We start from the raw sequence: 21,821 nt of genomic DNA, 5'->3' as shown, positions 1-21,821 counted from the left end.
TGATTGTATAATTAGAAAATTGCCTACAGAAAACACTCTACTACATGTATATTGTGATGGGTCAGTAGCTAGGGATGGGAAGGCAGGATGTATATGTTCTTAACATTCTGAAACCTATATTGTTTGCTGATGATACTACACTCATCTACTCCAACCCCAACCCACATACACTAAATACTGTAATGTTGTTAATAATGAACTAAAAAAAGTCCACTTATGGATGTCAACCAACAAACTAACACTTAACATAGAAAAGACCTACTACATCTTATTTGGAAGCAAATCTACAAATGCAATTCAGCTTCAGATGACAATGTAAACATTAGCAATAACAATGATGGAAAGTTTCTTGGTCTATTCTTAGACAAGAGACTCAACTTCAGTACCCACATACAATACATAACTAAGAAAGTCTCTAAAACAGTTGGTATACTCTCCAAAATCAGATATTATGTACCTAACCCTGCTCTCATCTCTCTATATTATACACTAATCTATCCCTATCTCAACTATGGTATCTGTGCATGGGGTTCAACCACTGCAAACCACTGCAAACCACCTCAAGTCCATCATCACCCAGCAAAAATCTGCTATCAGAATAATATCAAATTCTGCTTTCAGACAACACACAGCCCCCTTGTTTAACTCCCTAAACATGCTAAACATAATCTCACTCCATAAATTCTCTTGTGTCAACTACATTTACAAAACCCTGTTCTTAAATGCAAATCCTGCTCTGAAACTCTTCCTGGACAGATGTAATAGGACCCATTATCACCACACCAGAAATAAATATCTCTTTGATATCCCCAGAGTTAAACTTGTATAAATAAATAAATAAATAAATAAATAAATAAATATGTTTATTCAGGTAAGGTACATACATACAAGTAATGTTACATTAATGGATCGATATATAGATAGAGCTAGTACATACAATGCCTAAAGCCACTATTACGCAACGCGTTTCGGGCAGGAAAAACATTAATATCTAGAACTTAATACTAATTGAGCATAAAGAATAAAATGTGTTGAGAACAAATACAAATAAAGATAAAAAAAAGAGGGAACATGACTGAAAAAGCAGCACAAATACAATAGGTTGACAAACAGTGTTGATTAAAAAAAAAAAAAAATAACAGACATGGGTTGACAATAGAGGGGTAAGGTAGGTTAGTGAATTTATTAGGTAGTGTTTAGTTTTTATCTTAAACTGGTTGAGAGAGGTACAGTCTTTAACATGGTTGGGAAGATCATTCCACATTCTGGGTCCCTTGATTTGTAGAGCATTTCTAGTTTGATTAAGTCGTATTCTTGGAATATCAAAACTGTATTTTTTTCTGGTGTGGTGCTCATGGGTTCTGTTACAACCTTCAATGAAGCTTTTGAGCTTATATGTATGTATTTGTAATGTATGTATGTAAACAATGTATTTATTATCATTTATCAATTCTGATAGAAATTACCTACTTAAAATTATCTGTTAGATTAAGGACCTGCCTGAAACGCTGCGCATACTAGTGGCTTTACAAGATTGTAAATACTGTACTATTCAATGTATTCTCACAACCCCAATGTACCTACTTGTATATATATAAATAAAATAAAATAAAATATTGTGATGGGTCAGTAGCTAGGGATGGGAAGGCAGGATGCAGTATGCCAAACTGAATTCGTGCGCCCCTTGAGGGACTTGAAGTAGAGGGATAGGGATCACAGGATAAGTATGGGTTGCACAAACTACTGGTAACAGGATGAGTATGGGTTGCACAATTAATTACTACAAAGTGGTTGAGTATGGGGTGCACGTAAATGAAGACTCCCAAGAAGCAAATCAGAGATCAGCCCAAGCTTCATCTTGAGGCAAAGCTCAATGCCTTAAGCCATATTGATGCTCTGTCCACAGAGCATTCTCTCTCTCAAATCATAATAGTACACTAATGGTTCCCTACACCACCCCTCAGGTGCAGCTGCAGCAGGCTTGGGTGACATGATGACTATGGGGTGCACAATAAACTAACACTCACAGAATGAGTATGGGCTGCACAATAAGCTACCTCTCACAAGATTAGTAATAAAGAAACATTAATTTTTTGGGTAGGGTGACTGAAACTCATCCTGGGGTAAAAATGTTTATTTAAATTTATTATAGTTAAATGAATTTAGTAAATTATTCCATATATTGTATTATAAGTGAATTGACACTAAACTATAAATGATACTAATAAGGTTTTAAAAATGAAAAACAGTAAAAATCCTTCATGTAAGATATGGAAGTTGAAAAGTAAATTAACTGTAAACTAAATTATAAACTGTAGACATAATATAAAGTATTATAAGTAAAATACCTATAAACTACCAAATAATGTGTAAGGAACCATTTCTATTGTTTGTCCTTTTTTACCTGTTTCCTCAGGTATTTTAAAATTCCCATTCCGTTGTTACTACACTGTTTTCCTGGTGTAGTTCCCTGTGGTTCAAATTTTACTACTTGTACTTCTTGCTGTTTCTGAAGGATTGCTAATGGTAGCCCTTGTTGCACCGGCAGAACTTTTTGTAAATGTTCCACCTGCGGAACTTTTTGTAATTGTTGAATTTCTTGCACCTGCGGTACTTTTTGGACTTTATGCACCTGCTGCACTTGTAGCTCGTCAGGATTTTTTTCCAGGGCATTATCGCTATCACCTTCTGATCCTAATGTAAGTTTATCTGCATCAAGCTTCCTTGTGCGTGCTGGAATAAAAAATAAAAATAAAAAATAAAAAATTTTGAAATGGAAGATCCTGTGTAACAAATTTAATCAGTTACTATGATCGAGCCGCAGAAATTTTACAGGAAAGATATGGTTGGGTTGACTGCATCTATCTGGACCTAAAAGAGGCATTCAATAGAATTCCACATAAGAGTTTGTTCTGGAAACTGGAACATATTGGAGGGGTGACAGGTAAGCTTCTAACATGGATTAAAAAATTTCAAACTGATAGAAAAATGAGGGCAGTAATCAGAGGCAATGTATTGGACTGGAGAAATGTCACGAGTGGAGTACCACAGGGTTTAGTTCTGGCATTCATGGATAAATAATAAATAAATTGTTCATGATTTTTTTAGACAAAAGCTAGAATATGCAGCAGTTGTATGGTGCCCATATCTTAAGAAGTACATGTACAAACTTGAAATGATACAAAGACGTCATGGGTGTCATAGGGGCACCAGCACACTGGTTTGCTAAAGGACCCTTAATGCTGTCGAGACCTTATGGGCCCTTGGACCCATTACGTTAAGACATAGTGCTGTATTGGGCCACACACTTTTTGCCATATACATCAACGACAGAGATGATTGAATTGAAATTATATATATATATATATATATATATATATATATATATATATATATATATATATATATATATATATATATATATACATATATATATATATATATATATATATATATATATATATATATGTCGTACCTAATAGCCAGAACGCACTTCTCAGCCAACTATGCATGGCCCAATTTGCATAATAAGCCAAGTTTTCATGAATTAATGTTTTTTCGACTACCTAACCTACCTAACCTAACCTAACCTAACTTTTTCTGCTACCTAACCTAACCTAACCGATAGAGATAGGTTAGGTTAGGTTAGGTAGGGTTGGTTAGGTTCGGTCATATATCTACGTTAATTTTAACTCCAATAAAAAAAATTGACCTCATACGTAATGAATTGGGTAGCTTTATCATTTCATAGGAAAAAAATTAGAAAAAATATATTAATTCAGGAAAACTTGGCCAACTTCTGCCATTTTAAAAAATAAAACCAAAAAGTACCTAAATTTTTTCTTGATAGTTTCCTAACTAGTGTATTAAACTCGCACTGTATCTTATGAAATCCAATGCCAGAATATATGTGCCTAAACCATACAACTTTTCCATTGTAATCATTGCTATCACCTTATATCATGATTGTTATATTGAATGCATATCTTACTATATTATACCTTGAAATATTCCTCAAATTATGCTACAATTTATATGTTGATAACCCTCAAATTTTACTTTAATGTACATAGTAATCTTTGTGATACTTTCTTACAATGTACCAGCCAATTTTTTCCATTTAAGCTTTAAATTGCCTATTTAAAATTATCTGTTAGATTAAGGACCTGCCCAAAACACTATGTGTGCAAGTGGCTTTACAATAATGTAAAAACATCAATTCTATGTACTCTCATAATCCCAGTGTGCTATCTTGTATATAAATAAATAAACAAATAGTATGTAAGTACTGTACAGCATTATTCATGTTGATTCTATACCTTATCAAGCAAGTTCAGCATAAGAAGAATACAAATGAATACAACAGATGTAGACAAACTTCAATACCTGATTTTCAATCCTTCGTAGAACCCGGCTTGCTGTATTTCGTTCTAAAGCCTTCTTGCCTTTAAGTAGAAAACGGGCTTCCTCTTCTTTCTTCATTAATTCTCTACTGTTTCGGAAGTCACACTGGCAGAACTTGCAAACATTGCTTCGGACATGCACACATTGTTTGCAGTTTGTGCATCTCCTCAAGAATTTTCCCTGAAGACCTGAAGGAAATAGTTTCTAATAAAATACTTATATTCAAATGACCTATGCTGCAAAAATTATAAGTTAAATTGTTGTTAAAATGTACTACAGTAATTAAATATATTATTTAAATTATGAAATAATCTACATTAACACTAGTGAGAGCAATGTTAAAAATTTTAGGACTGCATCTGGAAATAACTTTAATTTTGGATGTGATTAACCATGCTGTAACTCGTATAACAAAACTGAGAGGAGTTGAATCCAACAGCCTGATTGACCAGGCTGTTAATTTCAAGCGAATACTATATTATTGGAAGAAAAAAAAATTATATATATATATATATATATATATATATATATATATATATATATATATATATATATATATATATATATATATATATATATATATATATGTCGTACCTAATAGCCAGAACGCACTTCTCAGCCTACTATGCAAGGCCCGATTTGCCTAATACGCCAAGTTTTCATGAACTAATTGTTTTTCGACGACCTAACCTACCTAACCTAACTTTTTCGGCTACCTAACCTAACCTAACCTATAAAGATAGGCTAGGTTAGGTTAGGTAGGGTTGGTTAGGTTCTGTCATATATCTACGTTAATTTTAACTCCAATAAAAAAAAAATGACCTCATACATAATGAAGTGGGTAGCTTTATCATTTCATAAGAAAAAAATTAGAGAAAATATATTAATTCAGGAAAACTTGGCTCATTAGGCAAATCGGGCCTTGCATAGTAGGCTGAGAAGTGCGTTCTGGCTACTAGGTACGACATATATATATATATATATATATATATATATATATATATATATATATATATATATATATATAATCAATATTGTAACTTTTTTTGTGTAATGACGTTTTCAAATAAAGTTAGATAAATATACACACATACCAAAAGAATAAGGGTGGTAGGAGAAGAAAATATGAAAGTGTTCAGTGAGGATCCACAAGGTCTTCTCTGAGTACTCTTTATTTTCTTCTCCGAGGCTATGGGTCCCTACACTTGCACCAGAGGTGGTACCCCTCATATATATATATATATATATATATATATATATATATATATATATATATATATATATATATATATATATATATATATATATATATATATATATATATATATATATATATATATATATATATATGTCGTACCTAGTAGCCCGAACGCACTTCTCAGCCTACTATGCAAGGCCCGATTTGCCTAATAAGCCAAGTTTTTATGAATTAATTGTTTTTCGACTACCTAACCTACCTAAGCTAACCTAACCTAACTTTTTCGGCTACCTAACCTAACCTAACCTATAAATATAGGTTAGGTTAGGTTAGGTAGGGTTGGTTAGGTTCGGCCATATATCTACGTTAATTTTAACTCCAATAAAAAAAATTGACCTCATACATAATGAAATGGGTAGCTTTATCATTTCATCAGAAAACAAATTAGAGAAAATATACTGTCAGGAAAACTTGGCTTATTATGCAAATCGGGCCTTGCATAGTAAGCCGAGTATGACGTTCTGGCTACTAGGTACAACATATATATATATATATATATATATATACATACATACATACATACATACATACATACATACATACATACATACACACATACATATATATATATATATATATATATGACAGTGTCAGATTCAGTTTACTACAGTTTAGTAATTTCTTACCATTTGATGTACTAGGTAGATCCATGTTTGGTGAAGTTTTATAGCTGGAGCTGGAAGATCCTGTCGAGATGACTTCTTCAAAGAGAATAGCTTCAACACACATTGTGTCTTGAGTCTACCAGTACTTGGCCTACAGTTACCAGATCTGATTTACAGAAACTAGTGAACTATGGAGATAAGATTGTTAATAATATACTTTTTTTGAGATTCATATGACTTGCAGCTTAAAAACCAACCTTATTTTAAAATAGTACACTAAAGTACATAGCAAATTGCGAAATTCGTAGTTTTTTAACTACTTTAAAGCTAAATTCTCAAGCTTTGAAAATAAGCACAATTTGCTATTTTAAGCGGAATCTGGCAACTCTGATTTAGCATGTAAACATTGACTTGCATTCACAATGTAGTTATTTATTTTTCAACAATTTAAAACGAGTTATGAAAATACACACATTGGTACATTATTGCAAAGGCACTATACTATATATATATATATATATAAATTGTTGCAAGTCGAGCAACAAATATTTTACATTGAACAACAAATGAGATTGGAAAAGCAGTATTGCCAAAATAGACCCCAGACACACCCTGTGGGTAGTAATGGACCCCCATACCGACCCTATGAGGGGTAGTGGACCCCATAATAACACTATGGGCGATAGTGGACACTATACAAACACTATGGGCGGTAGTTGACTTCATAGAGACCCTGTGGGCGGTAAGGGACCCCCTATCGACCCTGTGGGCGGCAGTGGACCCCCTATCGATCCTGTGGGCGGCAGTGGACCCCCTACCGACCCTGTGGGCGGCAGTGGACCCCTACCGAACGTGTGGGCGGCAGTGAACCCCCTACCGACCCTGTGGGCGGCAGTGGACCCCCTATCGATCCTGTGGGCGGTAGTGGACCCCCCCATATCGACCCTGTGGGCGGCAGTGGACCCCCTATCGATCCTGTGGGCGGCAGTGGACCCCCTACCGACCCAGTGGGTGGCATTGGACCCCCTGCCGACCCTGTGGGCGGTAGTGGACCCCTACCGACCCTGTGGACGGTAGTTGACTTCATAGCGACCCAGTGGGCGGTAGTGGACCCCATACCGACCCTGTGGGTGGCGGTGGACTCCATACCGACTCTGTGGGCGGCAGTGAACCCTATATACTAATCCTGTGGGCGATACTGTACCCTATAGTCATCCTGTGGGGGCAATGGATGCCATACATATCCAGTGGGTGTTATTGTACCCCATACTTATTCTGTGGGTGGTTGGAGCCCCATACCCATCCTGTGGGTTATAGTGGACCCCATACTCATCCTGTGGGTGGTATTGGACCCCATACCTATCCTGTGGGTGGTTGTGAGCCCATACCCATCCTGTCGGTGGTAGTGGACGCAATACACATCCAGTGGATGGTATTGGATCCCATACCCTTCCTGTGGGTGGAAGTGATCCCCATACCATTCCTGTGGGTGGATGTGACCCCCATACTCATCCTGCGGGTGTTATTGGACCCCTTCCCCACCTAACAGGTGGTAGTGGACCCTATACTAATCCTATAGTTTCCAATAATCCACACCATACCATCCTGTTTGCAGTAGTTTACCCTATATACATTCCAACATAACATCGTTTTCTGTTAGCGTTCCTACAAAACATTCTTTAAAGATTTCTAAAGCACAAACTATAGTATATAATATTGATTGGTGAAGCACTTATTCTATGTAATAATTTATTGTGCTTATTATAATTTACTAAGAACAACTAATATTTCTCAAAACAAAACTACGAGCCTTCAATAGGATGTAGCTGATCTGTAATATTATAAGAGCATGGACAATAGTAGGTGAATTTCACAACCCATGTGGGACCTGAAAACTATAATTTTCGTTATAATTGAACCAATCACGACTATTCAGCTATCTACGTTGATGGACGAGTACTGTGAGACGTAAATTGGTACGTGAGGAAGAGTTTGAGCCTTGGTAAAAAAGTTAACTGGGAATATATCACATATGTACTAAATCACATTCCACATATTGACTTTAAGCACTAGTCATATATGTACTGTCTTGTGTGAGAACGGGTTGAATATGTATATAAAAACCCGCTCGGATGCGAATGGAACGCTGTGTGAAAATTTCAAAGCAATCGGTAAAGAATTTTCGGAGATAAGCGATTTTGAACAAACGAACATTTCCATTTTTATTTATATAGATTATTTTTATTAATATTATTCTTCCACAAACGTGTCAAGACATTTACAATGATAACCAGCATAAATATATATACATTTTCTTCTGTCCTTTATGGAGAGTGTTAGAGATCTGTTAAACATATATTTCAGTTATTTATGAATTTATTTTATTTATGATTTATTTCAGTTGACTGATTCAGTGACCAATCAGCCACAGAAGGTGATTGTAGTGCTTTGAACACTCTAGAGTTAATCTACAAACATAAATTCACAGATTTACGTCTGCTCTACATATACAGTGTTCGAGGTGTTTTTTACATTGCGTCATTATTGTGTGTTTACAAAGGAGAAATGCAAATCTGACCAGCTTCCACATACCCACTCACATATATATACATACACCTATGTCTCTCATACTTTGACAGGGTAAGATAGCATCTATAGAAACTAGTGTGATACTAAACACTTTTCCACTGAAGGTGATTAAGATGCTTTTACAATCTCAGGTTATAGGTACATACATTGTATGACAGATGTATTACATATTCTATAGGTACAATACATTGTATTACATAGGCAATCTTGGGTACATGTCCAATATATCATCAAGTGTTCCAGTATTCATATAGTATTTACAGAGTTCAGCATATCTCATCACAGGAGATCGAAAGTCAGTCACTACGGGACATTCTACCATAAATAGTTCATGGGAGTGCATGTTTTCCCTTTCGCAAAGTTGACACATGGTGTATTCGACATTTGGTTTATAGAAAGCTGCCAGATACGTCAATATCCCTGGCCTGTTCTGATCACTATAACATTACATTGCTGAGTTCTTGGTCTATTAATTCTCATGTCTCCTCGCGATATTTATCGTAATGTTTAATGCTACAACTTTCATGCTTTTGTGAATTTGTTAGGCCAGTGAGACTTTCATTAGATATTTGTTTAAGTATTCAATTTGTCACTGCTAATACAATACTAATATCAATTACTACAACTGATTTCCTTCAGGCTGTCTTTGCAAGCATATCAACAGTGTCATGCCTTGAGATGCCAACATGTGTTGGTATCCAAAGGAATTGAATTTAAAATCTGTTTTCGTTAGCAGCTAAAACATTCATTCGTATATCACTGACAATTTTCCGGGTGATACTACTATGTGCGTTCAACACTCTGCGAGTCACAATATATAAGTCCACTGCCTTTGTCTTTTAAAAATTCAGTGGCAAGGTACATGCCTGCAAGTTCGATTTGAGTTGTACTTGCCCAATCATTGACACGCCCTTTCATTGTTGAACAAATGATAAAAGATTGTTTAAATATATTGCATGCACCTCCAGTACATCTTCTACCTTCTTCTACATAACCGTCTGTATAGCTGTATACAACGATGTACACATCTTTGCCGTTAACCTGGGTACTCTCTGTGATGATTTTCAGTGTTAACTGTTTTAATAATGTAGCGTGTATGCTATCTTTCTTGGGTGCATTTACAAAATCAACTAATAGATCCCAGTTATCCCATGGATTAATTGGTTGATTAATCATTAATTTAGTTGGGTACATATTTAATATTTTGATGGAGTTGAATACCTTGTAAAACCAAAATGCTTAATCAGATTTTGCTCTTCTTAGACCTCAGGTGAGTGTAGCATATTAAAAAATTTAGCTGGAAATTTCATATGTTGCCGAGATCTACTTAATGCCTTCACGCCTAAAACTGTGCTAATGGACACAATTCTCTCACTTATGGCAGGTAATTTTAACTCTGCTCTCATATGAACTATTCTCGTGGATTTTGAACCCCCCCAAGGAAGAAACGCAAAGCTTCATTTTGCAAGGATTCAAGAGATTTTAGCTCTTTTTCTGTGTACAGTGTGAGATGTAGATCATTGTAGTCAATCACAGAGTGTATAAATAAACCAACGAGGACCTGCTAGGGCATTAATCTCTCCCAGAATCTCCTCTTGAGAGAAGAAAGGTACCCCGGGTCGATAATGGGGGACACCAAGGTATCTGAATGACTCGCAACTCTCAAGTGCACACCCATCTATATGATAATTGGGTGGTGGAATACCACACGGAAGGAGGGGACTAGTTTTCTGTACAGAGATAAGCAGTCCACCTTCCTCAGCTCTAGTTGCAAAAGTATTGAGCAGAACTAACATTCTATTCTCGGAGGCAGCCTGTAAACATATAACATCAGCAATACAGACGACCGTGTCTTTTTTATTAGATGGAAGATCTTTAATAAGTTTATGCATTAAAACGTTAACTAATAAGGGGCTGAGGACCCCTTTTTGTGGAGTCCTCAGTCCAAAGTTTTTGCTCTTTGTGCTTCTAACACCATTAAACAAAACATATGTTGTTCGATTAGACAAATAGCCCTTTAGCCATTTCCCTTGTATTCCTAGATCAGCAAGCTGTTCTGTTATGATTTCCCTGTTTGCTGTATCAAAAGCTGCTGTAGGTCGATGAAGACTGCTTTAAGGGAAGCTTCAGTATGAGCGAAGTATTCAGCAGAACAGTGTTCTGAACTGAGCCCAGGCATAAATCCAAACATTTGAGGTTACAGGTGCCCCTGTATAGGATACATAAATCGGTTAAGGACAATGCATTCAAGCATTTTAGAAACACACGATGTTAGAGATAAGGGTCTATAATTATCTGAATGTGGTTTGGGGGATAGGAAAAATGACACTTTGTCCAATCATCTGGCAATACTCCTTCACTTAAACTCGTTCTGTATAATACTAAACGTGGATTACCTGGTACTTGTGAGACTAATCTTAGTAAACTGTAAGTAATACCGTTCTCTCCAGGAACAGGTAATTTGCCCACCTGTAGTGTATGATTTAATTTCCAATCAAATACATAATTAGGATCCAACACGAAAATAGCTGTACAGGCAAGATTGATGGTTCCTTGTCTGTTGTGGCGTGATTCTCTAAGTTGGTGCTGTATGTTAATTGGGAGTGAGTTGTAACGATGTTAGTGCCCATTGATTAATGAGAATGTTTGCTTGTTATAGTGGGCTGTGGTGCTGTTGTTTGGTTGGGTTGCTTCTAGAGATTTTTCGTATCTTTTCACAAACTTCAACAAGTGAAGTTTGCTTGTTTATACTTTGTTGGAATTTCTTATGTTTGTGTTTCTAAAGAAAGTAGAGTTTACAGAATTCTTTAAAATATGTTATCTCTATTTCCACATTTATTTTTTTACCAATGTTCCAGCTTTTAGAATTGTTTTTAAATCAGAAGGTAAGCCATGAGCTAAAACCCATTCATTTAAGTGCTTCATTTCTAACAATTTTACTGAAAACATTGTAATTTCTTCCTCATACTTAGAAAGGCTTTCGTTATTAATCCAAGTTTTCCAACATCAGTATTCCCCGGACAATTGCCGCCGCCACCTGATCAGTAAAAATGAAAGTTAACAACACAAATTTTATTACAAAAATATATTTATAATCACAGTGTCAATTCCTCATCTTGAGGAATAGAAGGAATGTTTTGGATATGAGAAGAGTTGAAGGTGGACATTCATTCGCCCTCCGGCACCCATTATGCACCAATATCAACTGTCAGGTTAAAGACAGCATCATGTTCTATCCATAGTGATGGGTGATAGAATGATCTGATGGTCGGTAAGCTGGCCCATGGACCCTGTAAAGATCTCCAAGTTGAATTACTCTTCAAGTTAGTTTAAGTTATGGCACAATTTAAGTCAAATATTTATTTACTAAATAAGACATAAAAGTTTTGTAGATATAAAAATACTTACAGATTACCGAGAGGACCGTGTCCAATCCCGTATCCTCCGTCGTGTCCTAATCTGCCACCATGTCCGTTAGTAAGGTAGGGTAGTGCCACTGCCACGTACACCAGAGACAGGAGTGCCACCACCACCATCAGCTGAGGAAGAAGAAGAGGTTAGTGACAGGCTGTTGGTGGCACCCAGGACAACGTACACCAGAGCCAGGAGTGCTACCGCTACCACCAGCCGAGGAACAGGAAGGGTTAGTGACACTGGTTGTGGCTGTCGTCTTGCTAAATATATTATCCGCAACGCTGTTGTTGAAGAAACTTCAAAATTTTGTCTTGTATTTCTAGAGACATCAGCTCTCAAGATGGAGAACAATACTTTGTAAGTATGGGCCGGGAAGACCTAGGGTATTGTGAGCCCCCACAGCACATTGTAATTTACATATGAACAACACTATATAAAGTTTTACTGATATGTTCAACATGAACGACTTAAGCCTATTACCAAAACATCCGTTGCCATTGTTATTATCTCATAAAACAGGAATAAATACAGTTGTACTCACAAGAGAGCGTAGAGCGGACATAATGCGGTGCTTTACAGTGAACTTAACTGTTCTTCCTCAGTGTGAAGACTGATGCCAGACCGTCTTACTGGGCGCTTATATGTGCCGGTCACACCCCGGGTCCTCTCACCTGCAGTTGCCACTTATGATTAACTCCGACTCTTGGCCATACTTACTGATATAAGTAAAGTTAACATGTACTTACGGTTTGGCGACAATTGGTGTACATCTTACAAGAAGTACAGCTCAACGATACTGAATGCCGACATATTATAAAAGTTAATAAAAATCATTGACTGTAGCAGCAAAGAGGGAAAATACTTGGATAAATCAACATAACTTTCCGAGTTGGAGAGAGGAGGTCAAGGCCGTAGGTCGATGACGCACTTACTGGAACTTCCCGGACAGGGCACTGATCCTTCGTTGCGTTGTAATATAGTGATGCTGGTTCTCCGTGATGCTGGAGAGTGGTGGTGCTGGTTCTCCGTGATGCTAGAGTGTGGTGGTGCTGGTTCTCCGTGATGCTGGAGTGTGGTGGTGCTGGTTCTCCGTGATGCTAGAGTGTGGTGGTGCTGGTTCTCCGTAATGCTGGAGTGTGGTGGTGCTGGTTCTCCGTGATGCTGGAGTGTGGTGCTAGTAATCATGTCTTTCTTAAGTTTTCTGTCGTCCAGCGACCTTGGGTTTAGTTCCCTCTTTCTCTCTTGGTAGCTCAAATCCCTCAGCTCGAGTACTAGTCTGGTGGAATACCTTTGAACCATCTTCAATTTAGTCTTCTTTTTGACTAGATACGGTCTCCATGCTGGAGCTGCATACTCCAGGATTGGTGTGACATATGGGGTATGCAAGGTTCTCAATGATTCCTTACACAAATATTTTAATGTAGTTCTTATGTTGACCAGTCCTTCAATTTGTCTCGGTCATCATGTAGCCTCATGCTGTCTTCCTCTTAATCCTTTTCATAATTTTGGTATCATCAGCAATCCTGGAGATGAATGAGTCTATACCCTCTGGAAGATCATTTATGTATATCACAAACAGGATAGATACGAGTACGGAACCCTTAGGAACTCCGCTGGTGATATCATCCTATTCTGAGGTTTCGCCACTCACAATAACTCTCTGTTTCCTATTGCTTAGGTATTCTCATATCCACTGGAGCACCCTACAAGTTACTCCTGCCTTTTTCTCCAACTTATCCAGCAGCCTCTTAAGGGGTACTGTGTCAAAACCTTTCCGACAGTCCAAGAAAATGTAGTTTGCCCAACCTTCTCTTCTTGCCTAATATTTGACGTCTGTTGTAGAATACTTTTAGACATGTGAGGAGAGATTTGCCATCCCTGGACCCATGTTGATGGTGTGTCACGAAGTCCCTTCTCTCCAGATGTGTTACTAGGATTATTCTCACGATGTTCTCCATCAACTTGCCTGATATACAAGTTAGGGACAATCTTCCTGTAGTTCACGAAGAACTACAACTTCCTCTTGTTTGTTGCCCTTTGTATATAGGTATTGCATTTGCTGACATGTTCCTTGAGTGTCAGGGTGTTGATTCTCTGTGGTGCTGGAGTGTGGTGGTGGGTGCTCTGTGATGTTTGAATGTGGTGCTGGTTCTTTAGGATAATGAAGTGTGATGGTGTTGATACTTCGTGATGTTGCTGGTTCTCCGTGGTGCTAGAGTGTCGCGGTGTTGGTTCTTCACGATGCTCTCTTTCAAACCATTTACACACTTGGCTCTCTGCACTGTCTCACGAGACAGTTGGATGGGCAGTTGTCCTGACAATGGGCGATGGCTTATATTTTGAGTGGAGAGTCTGTATAAGTAAATGGGCCTTTACCCTTCAGACCGAGTTATTTACCTGGCTTCTTACACTCACATGTGTACGAGTCTCCAAACATGATACGATGTATTATAAATGATTCTTTATCATCCTTAATTGTGGTTAAACTCTTGAACCCATTGTTAATGAAACAATAGTTTTCAATTTTTTCCCACTTCTTGTCTGAAACGTTGTGTGCGTTAGGCATAGTATATACTAGCTCTATCAAGATATCCAACATTCAGCTTGTAACTCAATTTGTATGTATATACTTTTACCTAAATGAACTATTATTATTATTATTATTATTATTAGTATTATTATTATTATTATTATTATTATTATTATCATTATTGTTATTATTATTATTATTATTATTATTATTATTATTATTATTATTATTATTATTATTATTATTTTAATATTCATTATATTTTATTTCTAGTTTATCAAGACTACAAGTTGCATATCTAAATTATTTATTTAGCGTTCAGTTCCTGAGCCCAATATGTGCCCCTTTCTACTACCACCAACAGGATGGGTATAGGGTGTATAATAAATGAACTTCAGGAAAACAAAAATTGGTGGCATAAGTGGGTATTGCGTCACGCAGCGCCCACACCAGATATGACTTGCCAAGTTCCTCTCACTAACTCGGAAAGTTGTTAAGAAGATTTCTCTGAGGGCTTCCCTCTTGCCGCTGTAGGTAATTGCGTGTTATTAATTATTATTATTGGTCTATAATGAGTATGTTTAGACTACATTACTAGAAAGTTTAAACAAACTTTGCATTGTGACCTATTCTATACAAATACAAATATAGTTCTGTGAGTGAGTTAGGGTTAAAAAGAGAAGCGGAGTAAACCATAAGTGGCAACTGCTGGTGGGGACTCGGGGTCTCCACAATACATATAAGCGACCCTTAAGACTGTTTGGCCTTACAGCTCACCATAGCCTGTGCTACACTGATATCGTAGTAAAATCGGTCTGGTGTCTGTCTTCACACTAAGGAAGAACAATTAAGTTAACTGTACAACACCGCATTATGTCCGCTCTAAGCCATCTTGTGAGTACATTAACATTACTCTCACGTCTTGCTTGAATAATACTTAGTTTTATCACTTCTTCATTATGTTAAAGTCAGAAAATAAATTGTTACAATGATTGCCCGGAAACAAATCTTAAAACTTCGTCTTGAAAGTTGGCCTGAAGACTGACAACACAAATATAAGAAGCGTCTTCATCAACAATACATATTCACATATACAGTAAGACGCACGCCAGAACCCGGCTGGCAACCTCCTCATTTTACTTGTGGTCGGTTTCGAGAATTTCTCTACTCCTGCATCCCGGTCTGAGGCAAAATATCTTGGTGACAAATTTGATCGGTAAAGCTGTTACTAACAGCGTCTTGCAAAACTCTGTCAGCAGAAGTATTCGCAAACTCTGCGTCATTATGTACTGGAATGTGAAAAAATCGCGGAATTTAGAGATAACACCATCAATGATGTCCAAGAAATGTGTAAGTACTTCATTCATAATGATGTGCTGCCCGAGATCTTAGCAAAGTATCCAAAATTTGCTTCTTGTAGATAATGCATGCACATGACTGTAAAGCTGCCGCCCAGTTGGGTGGATGCAGCAAGACTAGTAACTGTGTGACCCACTATAGATGTAAAGTGCTTTGAATAGTGACTTGTGAGCCTCTTGTTGAATCACTTGTGATCAAAAGATTATTGATGTGTGTATTTGTGTAGTGATTAAATATGTATGTGTATGTATATATGTATATGCGAACAAGCCTGAACGGTCTCCTGGCATATATGCAACTGAAAACTCACACCCCAGAAGTGACTCGAACCCATACTGCCAGGAGCACTCTGCAATCTGGCGTACAGGAAGCCTTAACCACGGGACCGGACAAAAGAGGATGGTAGCCGAGGCTATTTCCACCCACCCCCCCCCCCACCCAACCCCGCCGGCACCCGGTTGCTAATCTTGGGCATGATATTTTAACAAATCACCTTATTCTTTGGGGCACACGTGAGGAACACATATGCAAACTAGCATGAACGGTCTCCAGGCATATATGCCACTGAAATTGGCCAGATTGCAGGGGACCCGGTCGGCCGAGCGGATAGCACGTTGGACTTGTGATCCTGTGGTCCCGGGGTCGATCCCGGGCGCCGGCGAGAAACACTGGGCAAAGTTTCTTTCACCCTAAGCCCCTGTTACCTAGCAGTAAAATGATATTTTACCTGGGTGTTACCAGGCTAACACCTGGGTGTTAGTCAGCAGTCACGGGCAGCTTCCTGGGGGTGGAGGCATGGTTGAGGACCGGGCCGCGGGGACACTAAAAGCCCCGAAATCATCTCAAGATCTCAAGAAAACTCAAACCCTAGAAGTGACTCGAACCCATACTACCAGGAGCACTCTTCAATCTGGCGTACAGAAAGCCTTAACCTCTCGACCAACACGACCGGACAAAAGAGGATGGTAGCCGAGGCTATTTCCACCCCCTCGCTGGCACTCAGTTGGTAATCTTGGGCATGGTATTTTATTAAATCACCTCATTCTTTGGGGCACACATGAGGAACACAAATGCGAACAAGCCTGAATGGTCTCCAGGCATATATGCCACTGAAAACTTACACCCTAGAAGTGACTCGAACCCATACTGTCAAGAGCACTCTGCAATCTGGTGTACAGGGAGCCTTAACCACTCGACCAACTTGACCGGACAAAAGAGGATGGTAGCCGAGGTTATTTCCACCTCCTCCCCCCCCCCCCCCCGGCACTCGGTAATCTTGGGCATGGTATTTGATCAAATCACCTCATTCTTTGGGGCCAGCAGGGGGGTGGAAATTGCCTCGGCTACCATCCTCTTGTGTCCGGGCGTGTTGGTCGAGTGGTTAAGGCTTCCTGTACGCCAGATTGCAGAGTGCTTCTGGCAGTATGGGTTCGAGTCACTTCTGGGGTGTGAGTTTTCAGTGATATATGTATATGTATATATATGTATGTGTTTGTATATATGTATATGTATATATATGTACATGTATGTATGAGTATGTGTACATGTATATATAACATTGATAATTGTGTAACTAGCGTCAAAAGATTGTTATTTGCTTAGCGACACGAACTAGAGGGTTCAGTTCCTGAACCAATTATGTGCCTCTGTAATCCTTTACACTACCGCCCACGGGATGGGTATGGGGTGCATAATAAAGAAAGACATTGACTTGCATACACGCATATGTATGAACAAAATGATCCGGAGCTTCCTGTAGATAAGTTTTCCAATTGTTAAATTTTTTTCTTCCTTCCTCAGCTGGTGTTGGTGGCACTTGTGGCTCTGGTGGCTGTGGCAGTGGCACTACCCAACCTTAGCTATGGACATGGTGACAGATTGGGACATGGCAGTGGACACAGGCTTGGACATGGGTCGTTTGGTCATGTGTAAGAATCACTATCAAGTTCTGAGATTACTAATATTTGTAACATATTATATTTGCTACAAACAATACCGTGTCATAAGTTACTGTGATGTGTTGTAATGCAGTAATTGACCTTTACCATGCTTGTAGGTCCCACAGGGCTGTGTTCCGTCACACTAACAACCCGGTCCACCAGCCTTTCCCATCGTACCATCACCGTGGATAGAACATCACACTGTCATCACACTATCTGCTGGAATGGTGTATATTGTGTACCTAAGGACGTGTGAAAGTCGACCATCAACACTGCTGGTATGGTGTATATTGTGTTGCTAAGGACGTGTGAAAGTCGACCATCAACACTGCTGGTATGGTGTATATTGTGTTGCTAAGGACGTGTGAAAGTCGACCATCAACACTGCTGGTATGGTGTATATTGCGTAGCTGAGAACGAGTCCAGGTCGAAATCAAAACTGCTGGTTTGGTGTATATTGTGTAGCTGATAACGTGTGAAGGTCGACTATCAACACTACTCCTATGCACTATTCTCATTTCTCTCCCCTCTCTCTCTCTCTCTCTCTCTCTCTCTCTCTCTCTCTCTCTCTCTCTCTCTCTCTCTCTCTCTCTCTCTCTCTCTCTCTCTCTCTCTCTCTCTCTCTCTCTCTCTCTCTCTCTCTCTCTCTCTCTCTCTCTCTCTCTCTCTCTCTCTCTCTCTCTCTCTCTCTCTCTCTCTCTCTCTCTCTCTCTCTCTCTCTCTCTCTCTCTCTCTCTCTCTCTCTCTCTCTCTCTCTCTCTCTCTCTCTCTCTCTCTCTCTCTCTCTCTCTCTCTCTCTCTCTCTCTCTCTCTCTCTCTCTCTCTCTCTCTCTCTCTCTCTCTCTCTCTCTCTCTCTCTCTCTCTCTCTCTCTCTCTCTCTCTCTCTCTCTCTCTCTCTCTCTCTCTCTCTCTCTCTCTCTCTCTCTCTCTCTCTCTCTCTCTCTCTCTCTCTCTCTCTCTCTCTCTCTCTCTCTCTCTCTCTCTCTCTCTCTCTCTCTCTCTCTCTCTCTCTCTCTCTCTCTCTCTCTCTCTCTCTCTCTCTCTCTCTCTCTCTCTCTCTCTCTCTCTCTCTCTCTCTCTCTCTCTCTCTCTCTCTCTCTCTCTCTCTCTCTCTCTCTCTCTCTCTCTCTCTCTCTCTCTCTCTCTCTCTCTCTCTCTCTCTCTCTCTCTCTCTCTCTCTCTCTCTCTCTCTCTCTCTCTCTCTCTCTCTCTCTCTCTCTCTCTCTCTCTCTCTCTCTCTCTCTCTCTCTCTCTCTCTCTCTCTCTCTCTCTCTCTCTCTCTCTCTCTCTCTCTCTCTCTCTCTCTCTCTCTCTCTCTCTCTCTCTCTCTCTCTCTCTCTCTCTCTCTCTCTCTCTCTCTCTCTCTCTCTCTCTCTCTCTCTCTCTCTCTCTCTCTCTCTCTCTCTCTCTCTCTCTCTCTCTCTCTCTCTCTCTCTCTCTCTCTCTCTCTCTCTCTCTCTCTCTCTCTCTCTCTCTCTCTCTCTCTCTCTCTCTCTCTCTCTCTCTCTCTCTCTCTCTCTCTCTCTCTCTCTCTCTCTCTCTCTCTCTCTCTCTCTCTCTCTCTCTCTCTCTCTCTCTCTCTCTCTCTCTCTCTCTCTCTCTCTCTCTCTCTCTCTCTCTCTCTCTCTCTCTCTCTCTCTCTCTCTCTCTCTCTCTCTCTCTCTCTCTCTCTCTCTCTCTCTCTCTCTCTCTCTCTCTCTCTCTCTCTCTCTCTCTCTCTCTCTCTCTCTCTCTCTCTCTCTCTCTCTCTCTCTCTCTCTCTCTCTCTCTCTCTCTCTCTCTCTCTCTCTCTCTCTCTCTCTCTCTCTCTCTCTCTCTCTCTCTCTCTCTCTCTCTCTCTCTCTCTCTCTCTCTCTCTCTCTCTCTCTCTCTCTCTCTCTCTCTCTCTCTCTCTCTCTCTCTCTCTCTCTCTCTCTCTCTCTCTCTCTCTCTCTCTCTCTCTCTCTCTCTCTCTCTCTCTCTCTCTCTCTCTCTCTCTCTCTCTCTCTCTCTCTCTCTCTCTCTCTCTCTCTCTCTCTCTCTCTCTCTCTCTCTCTCTCTCTCTCTCTCTCTCTCTCTCTCTCTCTCTCTCTCTCTCTCTCTCTCTCTCTCTCTCTCTCTCTCTCTCTCTCTCTCTCTCTCTCTCTCTCTCTCTCTCTCTCTCTCTCTCTCTCTCTCTCTCTCTCTCTCTCTCTCTCTCTCTCTCTCTCTCTCTCTCTCTCTCTCTCTCTCTCTCTCTCTCTCTCTCTCTCTCTCTCTCTCTCTCTCTCTCTCTCTCTCTCTCTCTCTCTCTCTCTCTCAGATCAGGATTTAAACCGTCATACAAAAATGTGTTTGTAAATAAATATGTTGTTATTCAGTGGAATTTGGTTGTTCAGCATGAGGCACCGTTTGTTCATAGATGAATTATTCTAGACAATAAACATTTCAACAAACTATAGCTACAAAATTGGTAATAAGTTGTGGAAATTAAAGTTCATGCGTGAAACAATAATATTCAGTGCTCTTGAATATAGCTGTGAGGCAGGAAGTTCAGGCTTAAAACAATAATACACCGATTCTTGGGTACACTGTAAATCACAAATTAGAACTATAAAAGGAATAACATTTCAGCAATTAGTAGAGAACTTCCTGTTACAATATTAGCAAAAGTCAACGAAGTCTTAGGTAAAAGGAAAGATGTAAGTTGTCTTAAAAAATCATTATCTTAAACTGATAGATTTCAGGCAGTTTCAGAATTATCGACTGCAAACTGTTAGGTGTGTAGACACCACAACATCTGCAGTACTCGTGACCTCACGCAAGAGAGTAAAAGTCTGTAACAGTAATAACCTACTATATTACTCTTAGGGTTCAGTGTGATTTCCTGGATTAATATTAACTAAGTTAGGTTCGTACTATTAGGATCAGAAGCTATTTTCATTCATTTAAATTAAGTCTACTGTATGCTTATACCTGGCGTTTATACCAGTGAGAGTAGGGTTTTTGTTGAGAAAAAACATGACGTTAAAATGCGTTTTGTCATTTTACCCAACACTTAACAGTGGTGACAAGGATTGACATAGGGTGGGTGAGTCCAGGATCCAAACAAAGTGTCTACTATTTGCGCTTGCAGAATCGAGCTATTAGCTCTTGGACCCCGCCATTCTAATCAATCTTTTTTTAGAAATAGAATGAGAAAGGACTCGAGATTACGTGGTGTGGACGGGCAGGAGGAACTACAGACTGGTAGGTTGTGTTTGTGTCAATCTTTACTGTTGGTATGGCTACGTTCATAATCAAAATGGAACCACTTGAGGCAGCCTAAATCTCACTGTAGTTGTTGCTGAGCATGTTAGAAACCAATTTCGAACATCGTGGAATTAAGGAGGATGCAAACAAAAAATCAGTTCGTATTATTTTCACTGGGAATAGCGTTCTATATGGTCCTGGGAAATGTGTGTACACCAGATTTGTTGCATACGAAGGTATGTAAGTACTTGATTACTCTGCTAAGATGTCTTTGTATACTGAAACCTTCATACAAGAGAAGTGTGATGGATTTCCAAAAAGAAAACAAACAAGCAACAGGAAATCTTACAAGTGTTATATGCGGATTAAAAGACATTTGCTAAAAATTGCAATTTTGGAGTTCATTTCGATGATAGGAGTTAGGGATCAGCTTTTCATGGCAGTAATATCTTGAAATATTCCCTAGGTTGAAGCTGAAAATTTACATTGACAATCTATGTCATCGTAGACT

At 39.0% G+C, this 21,821-nt stretch overlaps 1 protein-coding gene and 2 long non-coding RNA genes across 3 annotated transcripts; 1 reads left to right on the top strand and 2 right to left on the bottom strand.

The window, feature by feature from the left end:
- Positions 1 to 2,137: 2,137 nt before the first annotated feature.
- On the bottom strand, positions 2,138 to 6,973 carry LOC138368411 (uncharacterized). The gene is made up of 3 exons (XM_069330927.1): positions 6,289 to 6,973; positions 4,387 to 4,592; positions 2,138 to 2,733 (listed from the first exon to the last, which is right to left on the bottom strand). The coding sequence occupies exons 1-3, from the start codon at positions 6,389 to 6,391 to the stop codon at positions 2,695 to 2,697; spliced, it is 348 nt and encodes a 115-aa protein (XP_069187028.1). The 5' UTR covers positions 6,392 to 6,973; the 3' UTR covers positions 2,138 to 2,694.
- A 4,940-nt stretch (positions 6,974 to 11,913) lies between these two features.
- Positions 11,914 to 12,909, bottom strand: LOC123756574 (uncharacterized). Its single transcript, XR_006772657.2, has 3 exons — positions 12,812 to 12,909; positions 12,265 to 12,395; positions 11,914 to 12,146 (listed from the first exon to the last, which is right to left on the bottom strand). It is a non-coding gene; the product is annotated as an uncharacterized lncRNA (long non-coding RNA).
- A 2,674-nt stretch (positions 12,910 to 15,583) lies between these two features.
- Positions 15,584 to 18,657, top strand: LOC138368410 (uncharacterized). Its single transcript, XR_011229590.1, has 3 exons — positions 15,584 to 15,694; positions 17,960 to 18,087; positions 18,216 to 18,657. It is a non-coding gene; the product is annotated as an uncharacterized lncRNA (long non-coding RNA).
- The last annotated feature ends 3,164 nt before the right edge of the window (positions 18,658 to 21,821 follow it).

Source organism: Procambarus clarkii, chromosome 25 (genome assembly GCF_040958095.1).
Source record: "Procambarus clarkii isolate CNS0578487 chromosome 25, FALCON_Pclarkii_2.0, whole genome shotgun sequence".
Lineage (NCBI taxonomy): Eukaryota > Metazoa > Arthropoda > Malacostraca > Decapoda > Cambaridae > Procambarus > Procambarus clarkii.
Note: the sequence above shows the minus strand (reverse complement) of the source record. Positions and strands in the feature narration are given on the sequence as shown.

Bases quoted from the DNA above. Each gene is read 5' to 3' on its own strand.
- LOC138368411 (XM_069330927.1), bottom strand. From the start codon at position 6,391: ATGTGTGTTGAAGCTATTCTCTTTGAAGAAGTCATCTCGACAGGATCT. The intron at 4,593-6,288 runs GTAAGAAATTAC...TATTTCCTTCAG, and splicing joins TCTACCTAGTACATCAAATG to GTCTTCAGGGAAAATTCTTG. The intron at 2,734-4,386 runs GTATTGAAGTTT...TTTTTATTCCAG, and splicing joins TACGAAGGATTGAAAATCAG to CACGCACAAGGAAGCTTGAT.